At 37.6% G+C, this 20,621-nt stretch overlaps 1 protein-coding gene across 4 annotated transcripts; it reads left to right on the forward strand.

The window, feature by feature from the left end:
* The first annotated feature begins 1,257 nt into the window (after positions 1 to 1,257).
* LOC137078511 (E3 ubiquitin-protein ligase TRIM39) lies at positions 1,258 to 15,640 on the forward strand. Of its 4 annotated transcripts, none has more exons than XM_067445851.1 (9): positions 1,294 to 1,413; positions 2,546 to 2,721; positions 4,676 to 5,334; positions 8,984 to 9,079; positions 9,202 to 9,435; positions 11,658 to 11,805; positions 11,895 to 11,939; positions 12,070 to 12,096; positions 14,257 to 15,640. In XM_067445851.1, the coding sequence occupies exons 3-9, from the start codon at positions 4,678 to 4,680 to the stop codon at positions 14,796 to 14,798; spliced, it is 1,749 nt and encodes a 582-aa protein (XP_067301952.1). In that variant the 5' UTR covers positions 1,294 to 1,413; positions 2,546 to 2,721; positions 4,676 to 4,677; the 3' UTR covers positions 14,799 to 15,640. The 4 variants fall into 4 exon arrangements, with proteins under 4 accessions (XP_067301943.1, XP_067301952.1, XP_067301970.1 ...); XM_067445860.1 differs by lacking the exon at positions 1,294 to 1,413 and adding an exon at positions 2,056 to 2,137; XM_067445842.1 differs by lacking the exon at positions 2,546 to 2,721 and having other exon boundaries at positions 1,258 to 1,413.
* The last annotated feature ends 4,981 nt before the right edge of the window (positions 15,641 to 20,621 follow it).

The raw sequence follows: 20,621 nt of genomic DNA on the forward strand, positions 1-20,621 counted from the left end.
AATACAATTATAATAAAACTCGCTCATACTCGCCACTTTCCAATGGCTGTCTTTTTCATCCCGTTTGCCACAGTAATGTATGTGACAAAGCTGCCCTAAACACTTGCACTTTGTTTCTTCTCTCTCTCTCTCTCTCTCTCTCTCTCTCTCTCTCTCTCTCTCTCTCTCTCTCTCTCTCTCTCTCTCTCTCTCTCTCTCTCTCTCTCTCTCTCTCACTCTCACTCTCACTCTCTCTCTATGTTTATGGTAGATGTAGAGCAGCATTTGACTTTTGAAATACCAATTTTGAAATGAGGCAATTCTATCTGTGAATCTGTCTCTCTGCAGACGGTATGTACCCAGAAACATTGTTTTCCCTTCCAAAGGCATCTGCTGATTTTAACACCATGTCAGGTTTTTCCACACTGAAGTGTTGCACATCTGACCTCTGCACAAGACCTTTTTTATGATTTAAATGTTATTGTACTTTATTCCAGCTACCAATAAGAATGTTGGGTAACCCTTTAGAATAATGGTCATTAGTTAATGTATTAACTAGCATGAACTAACCATGATCAGTACATTTGTTACAGTGTTAGTTCATCTTCTTTGTTAACGTTTGTTAATAAATCCAGCTGTTCATGTTTTGTAAATGTTAGTTCACAGTGCATTAACTAATGTTAACACGATTTTAATAATGTGGTAAATGTTGAAATTAACATTAACAAAGATAAATAAATGCTTTATAAGTGCATTTCATTATTAGTTCATGTTATCTAATGGTAATGTAGTTAACTAATTTTAACTAATGACCATTATTCTAAAGTGTTACCGAATGTTGTTCTTTAATCTCAGTTTAACACATATTTTACAATATTTAAATCCATTTTACAGAATTCCAATATTTTCTGTCTAAGAAGAAAATGCACAAAAATCTTTACTCATATCTAACTTTTCTGAGAATAAGCAGTGTTTGGTGTCACTTCATAAAATTAAGACATTTTTTCCTTAATTTTGAACAGTATAAATAAAATATAAAATAAAGAAAGAAATAGGCCTCTATTGAGATTTTTTTTCTAGATCTGGGAATAATCATTTTCAGTATTGGTTACATCCAAATGTAAACTAATGTTCCTGAATGATTCGTTTGTCAACCTGACAACCTGACAGTGAAGTGTGTTTGAAAGAAGCGTGTAATCTTGTTTGGAATCTCATCAGACAGGTTTGAACTCACTGATCTGACAGAAAGTGCGGGAGTGAAAGAGAGCCGAGGAGGGAGAGGCATAGGCCTATATCAGTGCACCAAAAACAAACCACATGTTAGTCTTTCAGACTATCACACCTGTCCTGTAGGGCACTGAGTCTCGCCTGGATACAGCACACGGACGGGACGGGAGCGACAGACCACTGGATGAAGAGATCGATCTTAAAGAGGTAATTTACTCTTTAATCTGAAATCTTAAAGAGATTTCAGGTATTATTTTTTTATGACTGGATTCGGCGTTGAGCATGTAAGCCGAGAAGTGTTAAAGAGCCAGCCCAGCACTTAAAAATCATAGTTTATTTGGACAAAAAGTAGGCTACATAACATGCAAATTAATTATGGCATTAATGAGATAATGAATAAAACCAAGAGGGCACAAGCACACTTCTCAATGCAAAGATTTGGTTCGTTTGTGTGGCCTGGCTTCATACATCGTTCATATTCAAAACACAAAACACACATTTTACAAACACAATCGAGCTTTCTGTCCGTAGCAGCTACACAACTGCCACTTTCAAGACAGAAAGCTGCTAGACATCATTTAGGCTACCACTTTATTTACACAATATTATCACCAACGCATGTTCATGCAACGTCTGCATCAACAAAACACGCATGCGTCGTGCTGCTCTCATGACCGTGTGTTGGAGATTAATATTGTAAATGTAAAGTGCTTTTTTAAATGGTGGATGAGAGAGGTGCTTGATTGAAAATGAGCGTCACCTGCGAGGCACACCGGTCTCGAGTCCTCTCATATGAGGGAGCTCGGAGGCATATAAGGACGAGCGACACCGGTGAAGGACTGGTGACCGGTGAGCCTCGCAGGTGACGCTCATTCAATCAGTCACGCACCGCTCTCTCACTCGGTCCTCCTGTCTCTCGCTCGCCAGAGTGGTAAACCATGATTTTTTTTTTGTTGTTCCTCAAAGACCTCGCAGCGTTTCATAAAGTTGAGGTTAAACCACTTGTGTCACATTACTTGTATAATGTTTTTAGTTTTCTGGGGCTTGAAAGTAGTAGTTTTGTAGCTGTCTATGGAGGGACAGAAATCTCTCAGATTTCATCAAGATCTTCCAAAGATGAACGAAAGTCTTACAAGTTCGGACTGACATGAGGGAGTGTAACTAATGACAGAATTACAGAACTATCCCTTTAAAAGTCACTGGTTTGTTTGTAGAAAATAGTTTTTTTTTTTTTTTTTTTTTTTTTTTTTCCGTATATGTAACTTGATTATGTTGTCATCTAATACAATGGCATTCATTGGCTTTATATGCAGCTTAACGTGTGTGTGTGTGTGGTTAGAAATAGATTTGGATTCTCAGAAGAACCAACCAAGCTGCTCCAGAGGACTATAATAGCCTACTTCAAAATTAAGGAACATACCAATGACACAGACCTAAAACATGACAACATCTTACACAACATGTGCAGACTCTAGCCAGTAGTCCCTCATTCCAGCGTAAAACTGCTGATTAAAGGTGACAACAACATTTTCTTAATCTGTCTGTTACCTCTGGTTTATGTCAGTGCCATTGTTTTGTCTCAAGATGCACACCAGTAATGTTTTTATTTTCTAAAGCACATTTATAAAAGCTACTTATGTATCCTAATTGAACTAAGGTATAATCCTGGCTTAATCTAAGCCCTGTCTGTGAAACCAGGCCTTTGTGTTTAAAACCTTAAAGTAACTAACCCTGATCCAAGACTATTACTCCAGTAGTCTTATAGGTTGCATTTGTCAGTGAAGAGTCACATTATTGTAGGTCAACACAGAAAGTAATGTGAAGTCATACCAAATTATTTTTAGTGGTATAGACCAAATTTTCAGATTGAATTTTAGTCCATTTTTACTTATAAGATGGTTCCACATGAAGCACATAATTAGGTTACCTTTGTACTGTGAAGTTAGTTTTTGATAGGACCCTGTGGTGAAAATCAAGTTAGTGTTTTTAATATGCTTTAAAACCAAACCATATGCAAATTCATAAGTTGGCACCATTAATGAATATTTTCTCTTTAAAACTACATTTTACCAAAGACTTGTTCTAGATAGATGTTCCTGTTTCCTACCATTACAAATATATCCAATCCAGTCAATGTGCGGGGCATGGCTTTTCCTATCATTAGTGAGCAAGAACACCTTTAAGGTTATTAGTTCACCAAAAAATTAAAATACTGTCATTTATTACTCTCAAATTGTTTGAAACGTATAAATTCTTCTGTTGAACACAAAATATATTTAGAAGAATGTCAGCTGATGGACCTCATTATAGTATTTTTTCCCTATACTATGGAAGTCAATGGGAGCCATCAACTGTCAAAGCCATCAAAGGTTAACCATATTCTTCAAAATATCGTCTTTTGTGTTCAGCACAGGAAAGAAATTCATCCCGGTTTGAAACAACTTGAGGGTGAGTAAATGATGACAGAGTTCCATGTTTGGGTGAACTATCCTTTAAGAAGGGACAGGGAAAATTAGGTACATTAAGTAATAAATTGGGTGAATTGATGTATATTATGATTAACTATATGCCTCATAAGTTGTTCAAAGCGTTTCTAAGGATGCTGATTCTCAGAAGGCAGCTCTGACTCGGAGATGGTGAACATGGTTTGAGTAACTTTAGCAATTCATTATTAGCAGTTTGATAATGTAGTCAAGCTGAAGGCTAATCATATTAATTACCATTATTTGTGTCCGACAGAGTGATACATAAAATGCATTATCATTCTGATGCATCGACTTGTAGACGAGCCTGTATAATTCACTCCTCTAAATGGGGCAAACATCTATGGCTGAATTAAACCAGTATTTCCTCTTGCCATTGTGTATGTTTATAACAGTAAAGTTGAGCGAGTGGTTCAGGTATTCTGAGCTGGAGGGGAGACTAATTTGCATATTTATATTTCACGTATACTAAAATGAAGCAAGGGTATAGCTACTTTAAGGCATGAAAAAATTGTTTTACCTGGAAAAATTAGTTTTAAGGGATAAAATTACTTACAGCAGGGGGACAAATTAGACCTAATTGTAAAGTATTGGTTTTTCTAACTTTACAGACAAATCTTTACATTTCCCTTAAAGGAACACTCCACCGTTTTTTAGAAATGGGGCTTATTCAACTTCGTTCTTATATTTAGATATGAGGGCAAATGCAAATTTTGTATCAGTGCATGCATTGTTTATCACTTTTACTCGGGACATGCTAGCTGGCAACATAGGATTCCATTCATTATGCTAAGCTAAGCTAGCGGCGACCCTGCCAAACTAAAACAATGCATGCAGTGTACTGAGACAGATGCATTTACCCACTTATCTAAATGTAGGAAAGAAGTTGAATAAGCCCTATTTCTAAAAACAGCAGAGTGTTCCTTTAATTTCTGCATTTTCCCCTCATTGTCATCTCTGATAGTCATTTTCTTCCTTCTCCACAGCCATGCCATTCTCACGCAGCTTCCTGTCTGAAGAGCAGCTGCTGTGCTCGATATGTTTAGATGTGTTTGACAATCCAGTGTCCACGCCATGCGGCCACAGCTTCTGCATGAGCTGCATCAGGCACTACTGGGACACCGCGAAGCAATGCCAGTGCCCCCTCTGCAAGCAGACCTTCAAGAGAAAACCCGATCTCCACATTAATCGGACTCTACGTGAGATCACCGAACAGTTTAAGAGTATGATGGCAAACCCAGAGGAATCCTGGACAGTCGGGGCATCTGGCGAGGCTGAGAAAGGGGGAAGAACACAAGAGACGGTGGATGGGGCACAAAAGCCAGGCCCTCTTCCAGGTTATCTTCTTGACGAAATGAAGCAAAGATTATCACGGCACAATGCACATGGCAATGATGAAAGAGGGTCTGAACAAACACCAAACATAGATACTAACGGCACTGTTATTGCCAGACAGCTGTCCCTGCGGAGGTATACCCTGAGTGGGGCGGCAGATGCCATGAAAGTTCCCCTTTGTCCAAAACATCACCGTAATCTGGAGCTGTTCTGCCTGTCTGATCTGGAATGTATTTGTACTGAGTGTGGACAAACGGATCACCAATCACACAACATCACATGTGCCGAGAAAGAGTGGCAAAGTTATAAGGTAGGATGAACTGAGGTATAAGAGTGAGTTTGTAACAATGGGGGATCGCATTACAAGTAACATGAGTTATGTAATCAGATTACTTTTTTAAGTAACTAGTAAAGTAACATATTACTTTACAAACTACTTTTTCAAATATGTAAGAAGTACTTTTTCTCATATATATACTGACAGCTGTCCTGTCCCTATGTTGAGAGTAATCGTGAGCAAGTGCGTGAGGTGTTGTGTGTGACGTGTGAACATGATGGTCATTATAGTTCTAGACTTAGTGTGAGCTCACATGCACAAAAACACATTCAGTATTCCTCAAAATAAATAAAATAGTAGCCGCATTTCCATTTTCTAAAAGGTTTACAACCTTTGCGATATTTTCTAAATGTCAATAGAAAAACACTGAAATGACGGCAGTTACATGTTATGCAACAAAAAAAAAAATCCTCTTGCGATAAGTCATTTTAAAAATCATGGCAACGGATGTTGATAGATTTACGTATATATTGCAGCCACTAGCCATTATTTTTAATTGATGGAGACAGGCATGTTATCCAAGCATTAATGGCATGGAATGCCCCTTATTCTTGGGAGTGGCTACGTATGAGGTGTATGTGGGTGTTTCTTACTCCTATCTGCTTTAAGATCTTAAGAATCCAGTATTTCCGTAATTCTTTTGAGTTTAATAAATGTATACATCTTTAAAGTATGATGGACTCTTGCAGTTCTTCTGGAAAGTATTCATAGCATATTAACTTTTTCCACATTTTCTTATGTACCTTATTCCTTATTCCAAAATTGATTAAATTCATTATTTTCCTTACAGTTCTACAAACAATACCCCATAATGACAATGTGAAAATTTTGAAATCTTTGCAGATTTATTAAATAAAAAAAATGAAAGAAGAAAAATAATCACATTTACATAATTATTCATAGACTTCGCTCTATACTTTTGTTATCTTAAGGCACTCATTACAGCCTTAAGTCTTATTGAGTATGTTCCTACAAGCTTGGCACACCTATTTTTTGGGCAGTTTCTCTCATTCTTCTTTGCAGGACCTCTCAAGCTCCATCAGGTTTGGATGGGGAGTGTCGGTGCACAGACTCTCCAGAGATGTTCAATCGTGTTCAAGTCTGGGCTCTGGCTGGGCCACTCAAGGACATTCACAGAGTTGTCCTGTTCTTTCCCTCGATCCTGTCTCGTCTCCCAGTTCCTGCCACTGAAAAACATCCCCACAGCATGATGCTGCCACCACTATGCTTTACTATAGGGATGGTATTGGCCAGGTGATGAGCGGTGCCTGGTTTCCTCCAGACATGACACTTGCCATCCAGGCCAAAGAGTTCAATCTTTGTTTCATCAGACCAGATGATTTTGTTTCTCATCGTCTGAGAGTCCTTCAGGTTTCTTTTGGCAAACTCCAGGCGGGCTGTCATGTGCCTTTTACTGAAGAGTGGCTTCCGTCTGGCCACTCTACCATACAGGACTGATTGGTGGAGAGCTGCAGAGATGGCTGTTCTTCTGGAACGTTCTTCTCTCTCCACAGAGAAAAGCTGGAGCTCAGTCAGAGTGACCATCGGGATCTTGGTCACCGCCCTGACTAAGGCCCTTCTCCTCCGATCGCTCAGTTCAGGGGCGTAGCCATCTTTTCAGAAGTGAGGGGGACAGAAATGTCGTAATGCCATTTATTTAGTTTTGGACCAATATAATTTATCGCATCTCTTGCTTTTAATTGGGCAAGATATCAAATACACTGCTGAACAATAACCACTAATTAATATCTATATATAACATTATTCTCCTATTTTTTGTGCCAATTTTATGATTGGGTTATATACTACAAACACTTGTGCATTAAGACTCCATAGATTTTATGCAATGTAAAAATATATATATATATTCTTATGTAAACCATGCTGTTCTCTATGTGAAGATATAGTAAAGTGTAATTTATTCCTGTGATCAAAGCTGAATTTATCATCATTACTCCAGTCTTCAGTGTCACATGATCCTTCACTAATCACTCTCAGATGAGGATCTGATGATCAACAAACATTTAAGATTATTATCAGTTGTGCTGCTCATAGTGCTGCTTAATTTTTTGTGGAAACCATCTAAACATTTGTGGTAAAATTAAAAAAGAGAGAAATTAATACTTTTGTTGATCAGACATGCATTAAATTGATCACAAGGGATATTTTTAATATTACATAAGTTAATAATTTATTAAATAAATGCTGTCCATTGAACTTTCTATTCATTAAAGAATCCTGAAAAATAACATGTAGGCTATCATGGTTTCCACAACATTTTTAAGCTTCACAACTGTTTTCAACACAGATAATAATCATAAATGTTTCGTGATTATAAAATCATCATATGAGAGTGATTAGTGAAGGATCATGTGACACTGAAGACTGGAGTAATGATGATAAATTCAGCTTTGATCACAGGAATAAATTACTATATATTCACATAGGAAAAAAGCTGTTTTCATTTGTAATAATATTTCAAAATATTACTGTTTAACTATTTTTGATTACATAAATTCAGCCTTGGTGAGCAGAAGATACTAAACATTAAAAGCTGCATTATTCAGGCTACTTTATTTTCAATAAATAGCCTACATTGAGATGACTTGAAAAACACACATAAAGCATATATTTTCGCAATCGTCTGATTGTCGTCGTCACGTTTCATCATCATAACGATTGTTTTCCTTTAGCTGCAGCTCCAGCGTGACAGTGTATTACTTCTGAATCTGCTTTTGGACTTTCTGTGAGAGAGCGCCCTTCTCATATTTAGATTCGAATAAAATTACATGTCATGCATAGATTATTTTTTGTCTCTGTATTTAAATCTTGATGTAGGCTATTCACATTGGTTTCTATGTAAATACACTTGCCCGTGACCTCAATAAGCGCGCTATCAACCGGGATTAAAGAAAGCTGTTTTTAGCGTTCCTGTTACCTTGCCCGCCCCCGCGCAGGGTAACGCTGGTTCGAATCCCGCTCGGAGAGGGTCGACTAGGATCGGTGAGACCCAGTAAAAGTGCGGGGGACGAAAATACATTTTATTAAAAGTGAGGGGGACACGTCCCCCGCGTCCCCCGCGTAATCTACGCCCATGGCTCAGTTTGTTTCTTGATACAATCCTGTCTCTGAGGTCTACAGAAAATTCCTTTGACTTCATTGCTTAGTTTGTGCTCTGATATTCACTGTTAAAAGTGGGACCTTATATAGACAGGTGTGTCCCTTTCCAAATCATGTCCAATCAACTGAATTTACCACAGATGGACATCAATCAAGTTGTAGAAACATCTCAAGAATGATCAGTGGAAACACGAGTACCTGAGCTCAGTTTTGAGTGTCATGGCAAAGGCTGTGAATACTTATGTACGCATATATTAATACATTTGCAAAGACTTCAAACAAACTTCTTTCACATTGCCATCATGAGGTATTGTTTGAAGAATCAAGGAAAATAATGAATCCATTTTGGAATAAGGCTGTAACATAACAAAATGTGGAAAAAGTGAAGTGATGTGATCATGTGAATACTTTCCAGATGCACTGTATAATAATATAATGTTTCATTACTGGTAAAAATCTGGGGCGCTTCCTGCTGCATCATTTCCTGTTTACTTTCACACAGATAAAGATTTCTACCACAGAGACCGAGATACAGGAGTTGACCAGGGAGAGGATGCAGAAAGTGCAGGAGATCAAACAAGCACTAGTTGATGTCAAAGTGAGTAACACCGTATCACTTGTTTTCATCATCCTACGACATTAAAAATCACCCACGTCTTAGAGAAAAGACGACCAGTATGGTTTTAACTGACTTATCTGACTTCTCCACCCCTTCTCCAGAAGCTGGCCCAGAACGAGGTGCAGCGAAGCATGCAGCTGTTTGGAGCGCTGATGAGCTCCCTCGAACGCAGCCAGGCGGGCCTGCTGGAAGTGACGGAGATAAACCGTCGCTCTGCGGAGCACCAGGCTGAGCTCATGATCCGAGATCTGGAGCAGGAGATCACGGAGCTGAGGAGGAGGAGCACAGCACTGACTAAACTGGCCCAAACTGAGAATTTTGTCACTGGACTGAAGGTCTGTAATGGGTCAAGAGAATATAATTATGCCTTAGGAAGTGTGCACCAGAGTTCATTTGAGATGCATCTTTTCTCTTTTACTAGTCTGTTTCAAATATAGAGATCTTTTGACATCAGCCAATAAGAATTTGTCTCAACGCCCACATAGCAAAGCCCTTAGCAACCACTCATGACACTATTGCATCTTGGCATGTTTTGCTCTGACAGGCAACATTCTATGGTAAAAATAAAAAGGTCAAATTATTAATTCAAAAACAAAGATTGACATCACTAAATTGTGTTTTTGAAAGAAGTCACCATGCACGTTTTAATAAAAAATACTATAAAATATTCAAAATAGTTTCAAATAATATTTAAAGTAATATAAACGTGAAATATTACAATTCAAAATAACTGTTTTCTATTTGAATATATTTTAAGATGTATTTTATTCCTGTGATCAAAGCTGTATTTTCAGCATCATTATTATTACCATTATTATCATGACACTAGTCTTCAGTGTCACATGATCCTTCAGAAATCACTCTATGATGAATTGGTGCTTTTTATTATTAATGCTAAAAACAGTGTTGTATTTAAATAGGTTTTTGAAAACAAAGTATAAAAAACTTTTTTTATATATATATTTCATTTTTTTCAGAATACTTTAACTAATGGTAAGTTTATTTAAAAGAACTTATTTGAATTATAACTATTTTGTAACAATTTAAAGGTGCACTTTGTAAATTGTTTTCAGTCAAATATCCAAAAACCACCAGGCCGGTGTTATATATTCTGTTCAGTTGAGTACTTACAATATCACAAATGTTTCCAACTATTTGTAAATCGTGAGAAAATTGCTATTTTAACCAAGGAACCAGGACGTCTAAGGGAGTCGCCTGTCAATTGCGTCTTATCTGCGTTACCCTCAGTTTATGGTTTTATTTTGCAGAAACGCTTTACTCTGAGCAGTGTGAACAAATGTCACAGCAATTGCTGAGCGAACCCACAGAATAATGTCATAACATCACTTTCAACATACTTAAATGATGTGATCTAATATGATAAACAGCTGAGTTACCTCATACTCATGACCAGAAAAGCAGAAATGGCGCCGGCAACTGTCGCATTATAAAAGTCCCGCTGCTCACGAGGCATTTAAAAAAAGTTAAACATTTTAAATACTTACAGTCTACACAACATTTTCTATGATCACAGCGTTACAGACATTAATATTTTAACGATTTATAAAATATGAATCACTGTCTGGCCATCTGGAATTTTGGTATGGAGAAAAAGGTTATTATTATAACTTTTTTTGTAGTATTACACCACATTGTGTGTGTATATTAGCGTTTTTCAATGAATGAGTTTCGACGGACCGATTATACTGGAACACCAACTAGCGCTCACGAGTCACGACAACAACAAACCATAGTGAACATGAGCGAAGAAGCTGATGAGACTGCTTTGCTTGGCCCCGTGGATGGGAAATTTTGTTTTAAAAAACGAAAGAATGGAAGCGTCGTCAAGAGCATGGTTGTGTGCAAGCTATACAACAAGGAATTTGGGTATCACCGCAGCACATCGAGCCTCAAATATCACAAATATGCTTTTGCTACACTTAATGGCAAACATTGCACTGGTCTGCTGGACTGAAATAAATGAACAATATTTTGTTGATCAAGCTTATGTATTCAGTCATTATTCAATGGTATACTAAAAATACATGTGAAAAATTACTTCTCACTGTTCTCAGGTCAAATATTTATATGCAATTAAAATGTGATTAATTTTGATTAATTTATTACAAAGCCTCTAATTAATTAGATACAAAAATGTAATCGAGTCCCGACCCTGATAGATAGATAGATAGATAGATAGATAGATAGATAGATAGATAGATAGATAGATAGATAGATAGATAGATAGATATAGTTGTATTTAAGAGTTTAATTAAAAAGTATTTAAATGTGTTATTTAAAAGTAAGTATAAAATAAATGGAAATAGCTTTTTTAAATTATTTGCCATAGACCTATAAATATAATGACACGCATAGATTTAAAAAAAATATTTGTTATATCTGATATGTGTGGATTGGTGTCTTGTCTGTTGTACAAGCTACTGGATGCCTTAAATCTCCTTCAGATTATTCCATCACTCAAGACATTTCACAATGGGCTTTTGACATCTGACAAACTACGACTGCAGAATGAAAATAAGTTCTTTAACACCAACAGGGCTACTCTGATGTCAGCACACCCATGTCAATGAAAGACTGGACGGGTGTATCCCTGACCTGTGACCTTGGAACTAAAGCTATCTACGCCTCTGTCTGTCAGCTACTGGATCAGTTTAAGGAGGAGCTTCAGAAACTGCCTGCAGTCTGTGAGTGACGCCTGTCAAACACTAAACCACAGAGCCATCTAGTGGCAGAGTTTCCTTCATGCAGTTGACATGGTTTCTTTCTGATCTAGGCCTCTCTGTGTCTGCTAAACAATCACCAGAGAAGTCACACCCGAGTAAGTTAGGCTTCTTTTGGGCAATGTTTATCTTACAATGATTTGTTATATAAATATGGATCTAGAATAATGAAATGCATTTTTAAGCTTAATCTTTTCAATAACATGATTTTATTTCAATGTTTTGCAGAAGTCAAGCGAATACAGGAATATGCAGGTATGAGTTAGAGATTGCACTTTATTGCTTTTATTGCAGTGTATATATAAGCAGGTGCTATAAAGTTTTTTCTGTCAATGATTGATAAGCTGTGCCCTCTCATATATATATAGTCCTAAATAGTTGAGATAACAGTTTATTGATTGTTTATTCCTGCACATCATCTGCATCCCTTGCGTTTAGGAAGGCCCTACAAACTTAATGTCTATTGTTCTTGTGCAAGTGTTTCCTCTTGAAATTTGGGAATTTGACATGTCAAGCAGTATGACATGCTATTCTTAAACTATATTAAACATATTTTTTCTAATTTGCTTAATTATTTATAATTTCCTATGCATATATCCTATGCATTTATTATGAATATGCTTTTATGTGACATCGAGTTAACTGAGAGACAACATACTTATTTAACTAAAAATTAAAAATGACCCATTATTAATCAAATCGCCATTTTTCTATATAAATTGTTTTATATTTAATTCAATTCCATTTGTTTAAAAAAATACAGTAAAAACAATTATATTCTGAAATATTATTGCAATTTAAAATGACTTTTTTCTTTTTTAATATATTTAAAAATTGAATTTATTCCTGTGATCAAAGCTGTAAATTTCAAAGCCGGTCTTCAGACACATGATCCTTCAGAAATCAATCTAATATGATAGTAAATTGAAATCTTTTGTAACATTATTCATGTCTTTACTGTCAATTTTCCTTACTGAATAAAAGTTAGAATTTCTCTTTTTTTTTACTGACTAAACTGGCGATATAGTGTGTATACTGTCCGGCCAAAAAAAAATGTTGCTGTTTGGATTTAAATGGGCAAATACTTAAGAGTTGATGATTATTGTAGTGATGATTGTTATACAATGATATTGTGTAAAATTAGCTTTCATTAAGATTTTGTTTGGTGCAGTACCTTATTTTCATCATTGGAATCTCACAAAGCTCCACTGCTACACACAGGGGTTGGATTTGTGATTTTCAGTACAGTAGTTTTTTTTCTTTCTCTGAAATATTACACACACACACACACACACACACACACACACACACACACACACATAGGGCCCTAGTATTTTAACAATCTAAGCGTGTGGTCTGATCCACTTTTGCTAGTTTAACGATTGAAGAAATGATTGGCGTGCCAGGTGCATGATCCAAAAGGGCTTTACCTCGACTCCTAATAAGTCATGGGTGTATTTTGGGCATAACGTGCAATAAACCAATCAGAGTCTCATCTCCCATTCCCTTTAAAATCACAATTCACAAGATCAATGTATTGATTCTTCGTGCTCCCTCCCAACCATTCTTTCACAATCCGAGTCTGATGAATCTTGAGTGTCATCCTGGAATATGGCCGTGATGGGTCTTCCTACTAGCCTGACAAGCCAGACCCACATCAAGATGTTTGGTCTGGAAACTCACCATTGACAGCTCAGTCCGAGGGGCGGATAAACGGTTGTCTTTCAAACTCCCTCTGCACGCGATAGGATAGCTCTACAACCAACCAGACCAATGAAGGTGAAGCAGAGCTCGTTGACTGATTAAACATTCGCCGTATCCGGTCGGCTAAACTCCGAACACATCTTCCCTTTTTAAGAATGACTTCAGTGCCGTTCTTTGTTCTTTTCTCAGAGAAAAGCTTAACTCCAAGTCTTCCAGAGTCGCGGTCAAAGCTGATTCGAAAGACCGCCGTTCACCAGCTTCTGTGTTTACTAGAAGCACGCAAACGCAACTCGGCCGTCGTCATTATGTTAAACCCCGCCCACCCACTCTATACACGATGTGATTGGCCCATCAAGAGCTTGGCGTTTACAGCTCAGATGGGTATTGAGAGTTGCTAGACGACACTCGCGGAGTCGCGGGCAGAATAGATTTGCTGCCGCTAGGGTGCGTCTAGATTTCTAGGCTATCTTCCTACATGGTTGTTTAAGAAATTAAAAACTACACACACCATCAATTAGAGTTAGAAGAACTGTTGCCAAACATATATAAATTCTAGAAACATAATAATAAACATAATAATCACTGCAATGATCATCCAATCATAGACTTTTAAGCATTTGCCTATTTACATTAAATCCAAACAGCGACAGTTTTGACCAGGCAGTGTTTATTCTAAACATAAAGGGTAATTATTTGAACTTTTTCCTTCAGTTGATGTGACCCTGGACTCCAACACTGCTCATCCACGTCTCATCCTATCAGAAGACAAGAAGAAGGTGTGGTGCGGTGAAAAGCACCAGCATGTTCCCAACAACCGTGAGCGTTTTGACCGTGTGGTCTGTGTTCTGGGACGCGAGGGCTTCAGCGGTGGCCGACACTACTGGGAGGTGGAGGTAGATAGAAAGACCGACTGGGACCTGGGGGTGGCGAGTCATTCCTGCAACAGGAAAGGAAAGATCACAGTCAGCCCCAGCAACGGCTACTGGTTTCTCAGCTTGCGGGACAAGGACAACTATGCCTTCAGGACTGAGCCTTCCACTGCCCTTCCCCTCAGCCTGAAACCTCAGAAGATAGGGGTGTTTGTGGACTATGAAAAAGGCCAAGTGTCCTTTTATAATGTGGACAAAAAGATGCACATCTACACCTTTATGGACAACTTTTCGGAGACCATTTATCCGTTCTTCAGTCCCTGTACCAACAAAACAGGCAAAAATAATGCTCCGCTGGTGATTACGCCTGTCCTCCTTGACTGAACAGAGACTTGAGAAGGTTTTATGACCAAACTTTTTTGCCTTGTAATGTGTCTGCAAGCACATTCATTGATAACATGAAGTGCACTTTCACTCCTAAAAAAAACAAAAAAATCCCAACAAATCTCCTTTATTTTGTTAAAGTCGGCATGAAACTGAGGTTGCGATAGTCTTTTTTTTCCCTATTGCGGCATACATCCGAGTGAAGCGGCTTCCTGAACAAGAAAATAATGTAGTAATAATGCGGGATTTGAGTTTGTCCATTGGGAATTAAGTGGATGGTCGTGGTTTGCTATTGGTCGATCTCAAGTGAGTGACAGGTTGCCCTGCCCTCGCGCAAGTAAACACGAGAAGAAATGACGCTGCAAGAGGGAGGGGAAGTTATTTTCGATGAAAGATTACGAGGGTACTTGAAATAAAAAAAAATGTGAAATTTACTGTTAATTCTATTTACAATAAATTCTGCAATATTGCATACATTTTTCCATTTTGATTTTCATGGTAACTTTAAAGTAACAAAATAAATGTAATTTTTTTCAGGATAAGAAGATAAACTTCTAAAAAATGCTGGGTTAAAAACAACCCAAATTGGGTTGAAAATGGACTAACCCAGCAATTGAGTTGTTTTAACCCAGCGTTTGGGTTAAATGTTTGCTTGAAACAACACAATCGCTGGGTTAAAACAACCCAATTGCCTGGTTAGTCCATTTTTAACCCAGATTTTTTTTAACCTAGACTCACTGCAATCCACATTAAATAAGAATTATTGTCTACACTGTATTATTTGTCAGGCATTGAATGTGAAATGAATACTTTAATAAAGGCTGAATATTTTTAAATTCATGTTAGTTTGTATCTTGGCTCATACAGTTCAGCCTACATGTCTGTTGTGAAGAGTTGAATGGCCTACTTGCCAACATGGTGAAATAAACATTTCAGTGGCAGATGGCAAGTTACTGCAGGTAATTTCTCTCATTATGAGATTCCACCTTTTCTGTCTCTTTCATACTGCCGGTGTACCAAGACGAACATTAGCCACTGCCCACATTTACATAATAGGCCTGCATTACAACCACCTCGTGTGTGTTTGTTAATGACACAGTTATCAACACCGGCTTTACATTGTTGTTTTTACCGCTCTATCTAGGTAACTCCCAACAAAATCCTAACGGTATTTTCTCCCTGCACATCATTCGTGTTGAAGCATGTCAAAAGTAACTGTCGGAGAGAGAAACTACCCGAGGGATGAGTGAGTTTAGACGGCGGGGCTGCGTTTCCTCAACGCTCCGCCAGATGGCAGACATGCGGAGTGTATAGCCGCACTCTTTACCGTAAGGTTTCCAACCGCAAACACGTGGTTTAAACGGGCCTACGTTACGACTATCTATCCAATCTGCTCTTTATGACATATATAACTACATAAAACAGACTTCACAGCTGTTTTTACTTGCCAAAAGATGACATTGCCAATATATTAAACACAGGCTTTTAAAGGAAGACAGGTCTTGTCACAAAGGCAATCTCAGTAGCTATTCTTCAGTGTTTCATAATTGTTTCACTGTTTAATGGCTGCTTAATGGCAGGTTCCATCGTGACAACATGTCACAACTGTTCAGTATCATCATGTGTTCAGCTAACTTTTACTCCCCTGGGGGCAGTAATAGTGGAAATGCTAGTGTTTATTTTTTATGTTTGTTCATTTATTTTGTAGCCAAGGCTTTGAATTACATTAGAATAAAAAAACATATTAGAAGTATTAAATGTAGACTATCTCCCCTGTGCTTTTATCCATCCGTGCCTTAATAAAAGTGTGTGTGTGGGCTGTGTATGTTCGTGCGTGGGCTCAATCTTTTGGGGTTTTCTGTTTTCTGGCACCTTTTTTGTGGGTCTTTTGTATTATTATTATGTTTACTGTGTCTCATTCTAAGACATACTGTCTTCTGAATTTAGAGCAATAGTAACTTATTGTAAAGAAGAACTTGTAAATATGCCACATGAACTTAAAAATTAGATATGTACATTGGGCATTCAGGGTTTGAATATAAATACAATTATGAATGAGGAACAGAAATTAACCAGGAATTGGAACAAAATACCCAGGTATTTAAAATACTGTATACGAGCAAAAATGCTCTGTGGTGAAATCCTGTAGTTTTTATTTTTTTAAGTGATCTATTGATATTCTATTCTAGGTTGATCTAGTTATGAGTTCAGCAGGGTTTAAATGCCTCTGTAGATACCAAGCCTTTATTGTGCTTTGATATTCTGTGCATTATTTGCAGTTCTGCATTTTAATTTAGAATTAACAGCTATAATTATTCAAACTTCGAATAATAAATCAATTTGTTACATTTACATACTCCTTTTCTGGGTACTCAAAGCGCTTTACATATAGAGGGGGGCATCTCCTCAACCACCACCAATGTGCAGCATCACCTGAATGATGTGCCGGCAGCCATGCCAGAACACCCAACACACACCATCTTATGGTGGAGAGGAGACCGAGTGATGAAGCCAATCAGGCATCAGGAGAGGGGGATGATTAGGAGGCCATGATGGACAGAGGCCAATGGGAAAATTTGGCCAGGATGCCGGGGCTACACCCAAACTCTTTTTCCGAAAGATATCCTGGGATTTTTAATGACCACAGAGAGTCAGGACCTCGGTTTAACGTCTCATCTAAAGGACGGTGCTCTTTGACAGTACAGTGTCCCCGTTACTATACTGGGGTGTAAGGACCCACACAGACCGCAGGGTGAGCGCCCTCACTAACAGCTCTACCAGCAGCTCCCGGTGTTCTCAGTCTCCCATCCAGCTACTGACCAGTCTCAGCCCTGCTTCGCTTCAGTGGGAAACCAGTCTTGGGCTACAGGGTGATATGGCTGCTGGCTGAGTTCAATCAAATTATTCATTTTAAAGCAGTAGTTCACTTTAAAATTAAAATGACCCCATGATTTACTCCCCCTCAAGCCACCCTATATGTATATGACTTTCTTCTTTCTGATGAACACAATCGCAGTGAAAATAATAAATTGCCTGCCGCTTCCAAGCTTTATAGTAACGATCCATTGAGTCTGAATCCCATAAAAGCGCATCCATCCATTATACTCCAGACGGCTCCAGGGGGTTAATAAAGGCTTTCTGAAGCGAATCGATGCATTTGTGTAAGAAAAGTATCCATATTTAACATGCTAAGTAAAAGTGCCTTCCATATTTAACTTACGGAAAAAGAAAAATATAACTGTCGTGACATATCACTAGAATAGCGTGAGCATTTTGAATAACCTTGTTATTACCCTGTTGTTGTACAAACAGGATTGAGTCCAAAGTGTTTGTTACTTCTTCTAAATGTGACATTGTTGCCATTAGCTAGTATTGAGCATAGTACATATCAGGAAGGTATCAATCAGGAATATGAGTTATTTATTTTATTTTATTTTTGATTAATCACTTGGATTAACCGTTCATTTTGACAGCACTAATGTTTATTGTATATAGACAACCACACAAGGGTAATTGTTACTAAGCCTGCCCGGGGTACATCAATTTTCCGGTCCTTTGCCCTCATAGATTCTTGCAGCTAAGCTTGGATGTACATTTACATTCAAATGAAGGTTATTAAAAACATGCCTCTGAAGTTTGACTTTTTGCACCATTAAAAAACGTATGTTTTTTTTTTAGGAGGTGGGGTAGTACATTATAAGCTCCTGTGGCGCAGCCTAAGCTTTTGTCCTTAATGGCATTTTTTCCCTTACTTTTATACTTTACGTAGTTTTGAAACCAGTACTTTTCCACTTTTACTAAAGTAAAAAGATTAAGGTAATACTTCAGTCTTTTTAAACCATAGAATCTATACTTCTACCCGGGTAATGATGTGAATCCCTTTGATACCTCTGGTAAATCATGGGGTAATTTTCATTTTAAAGTGAACTACTAATTTAAACAGTAATCATTTAAGACATTTCTCCTTATATCAGGGTTCCTACGCATTTCAAAAAGCCATACTTTAAGTTACACTTCCTTCGTAAGTTGAATCTGGCGGAAGCTAGATATTTTACTTCATAAAGTTTTAAATATGAAGAGGCTACTTTTCCTACACAAACCCATCGATTCACTTCAGAAGGCCTTTATTAACCCCCGGAGCTGTGTGGAGTACATTTATAATGGATTGATAAGCCTTTTTTTGAGCTACAAACTCAATGGACTGTCACTCATCACTATAAAGCTTGGAAGCATCAGGATATTTATTAATATAACTGATTGTGTTCCTCTGAAAGAAGAAAGTCATATACACATAGGATGGCTAGGGGGAGTAACTCATGGGCTAATTTTCATTTTAAAGTGAATTACTCCTTTAAGTATTTGGCTTTTAAAAAAAATTTGCGCTTATAAAGTAAAATTCACCACCACCACCATAACAACAACAACAAAATATTTTCAAAATTCTATTTGGCAAATAGGCACTTAATTAATTAAAAAAAAGAGAGAGAGTGATTGTAATACATATTGCTATATTGCTATATAATTTCAGAAAGATCGACAAATGAAAAAAATAGCCCCATGTGAACCTCAAGTTTCATGATGGCAGAAATCACGGATGTAACAAGCCAAGTGCATGTGTGTCAGATTACTATTACAATATTTAAATAGTAACCAACATTCCTCACTAATACACTCCAGAATGTGGATCTGTGAGAAGAGTTCTTCTAAACCTTTTCAGACCGCAAATCGTTTCTGGTCAACAGGTGTGTGACGCACGTTAAAGTCATGTCACAAATAATGTGACAGAAATGCACACTGGTCACAACTCCACCCAGCTGTGGGGAGAGAGAGAAAAAAAAAGTATATAGCTTTAGTAAAAGTCACTACCTCATTCTTATGGCTTAGAAGTCAATGAAGCCAAGCAGGCTCTAAAGCAAGATGAGAAGAAGAGAAATGGGGGAAGGGATGGAGTGATTGTAAGAGAAATGGTCGTAGGCCGTCTATCAGGTTGAGCCTGAATGTACTGACTCTTGCCCTCCTGCCAGCTCTACTTGCATGGCAGCCAACGTCTCCGTCTTTGAGACCAGTGTTTGAAACAGTAAAGTCACAGCGTAAAGTGCACGGGGCTTCTGTCTTCTGGCAGAACTGATTTATAACGGCTTACAGAATGCAAGCCTTGCAGTTATGAATCAAGCTTACTGCAAGTGTTCAAATTATAGATCCCGAGAAGTTTGAAATTATAATAGTGATCATTTATTAGTTTAATTCTGATGAAAGGATGCAGAGGCTGATTTAAAAAAAAAAAAAAAAAAAAAACAAAACAAACAAAACAAAAAAAGCAAGCGAAATGTCCTGCCTCAACCACTCCAACAGCCCAGGCAACATACCTGTCATTCTGCACACCTACACACTCCTTTTTCACTCAAAGTCTTTCTCTTTCTCATTTGCAAAAAGGCTAAATCATCTCTTCATCTTTCCACCTGTTTGCTCTTTTAACCTCAGCCTGTTTTCCATTTTTAAATTGTGCTGATTGTGATCAAAAGAGTGTAAAAGAGAGTAAAAAATGCCAGTGAAAAAACTGATAATTGGTTAACAGAAAGTTTCAGTAAATAACTTTGATAGATCTAACCGCACACTTAATGTAATAATGTCTTTGGAAGTGAAAAACGAACAAGTAACTGTATGATTTACAGTGAAAAGCCATACATTGACATTCCCAGAATTCCCTGCATGACACTTTGCATTGAATGTATTTTCATTGAAATAACTGTTTCTTCTTAGTCTTTTCTAATCAGTAAGGGTTTTATGTTACATCTAATGCTGTTAAATTAATGTCTATTGCAT

This window comes from Pseudorasbora parva, chromosome 1 (genome assembly GCF_024679245.1).
Source record: "Pseudorasbora parva isolate DD20220531a chromosome 1, ASM2467924v1, whole genome shotgun sequence".
NCBI lineage: Eukaryota > Metazoa > Chordata > Actinopteri > Cypriniformes > Gobionidae > Pseudorasbora > Pseudorasbora parva.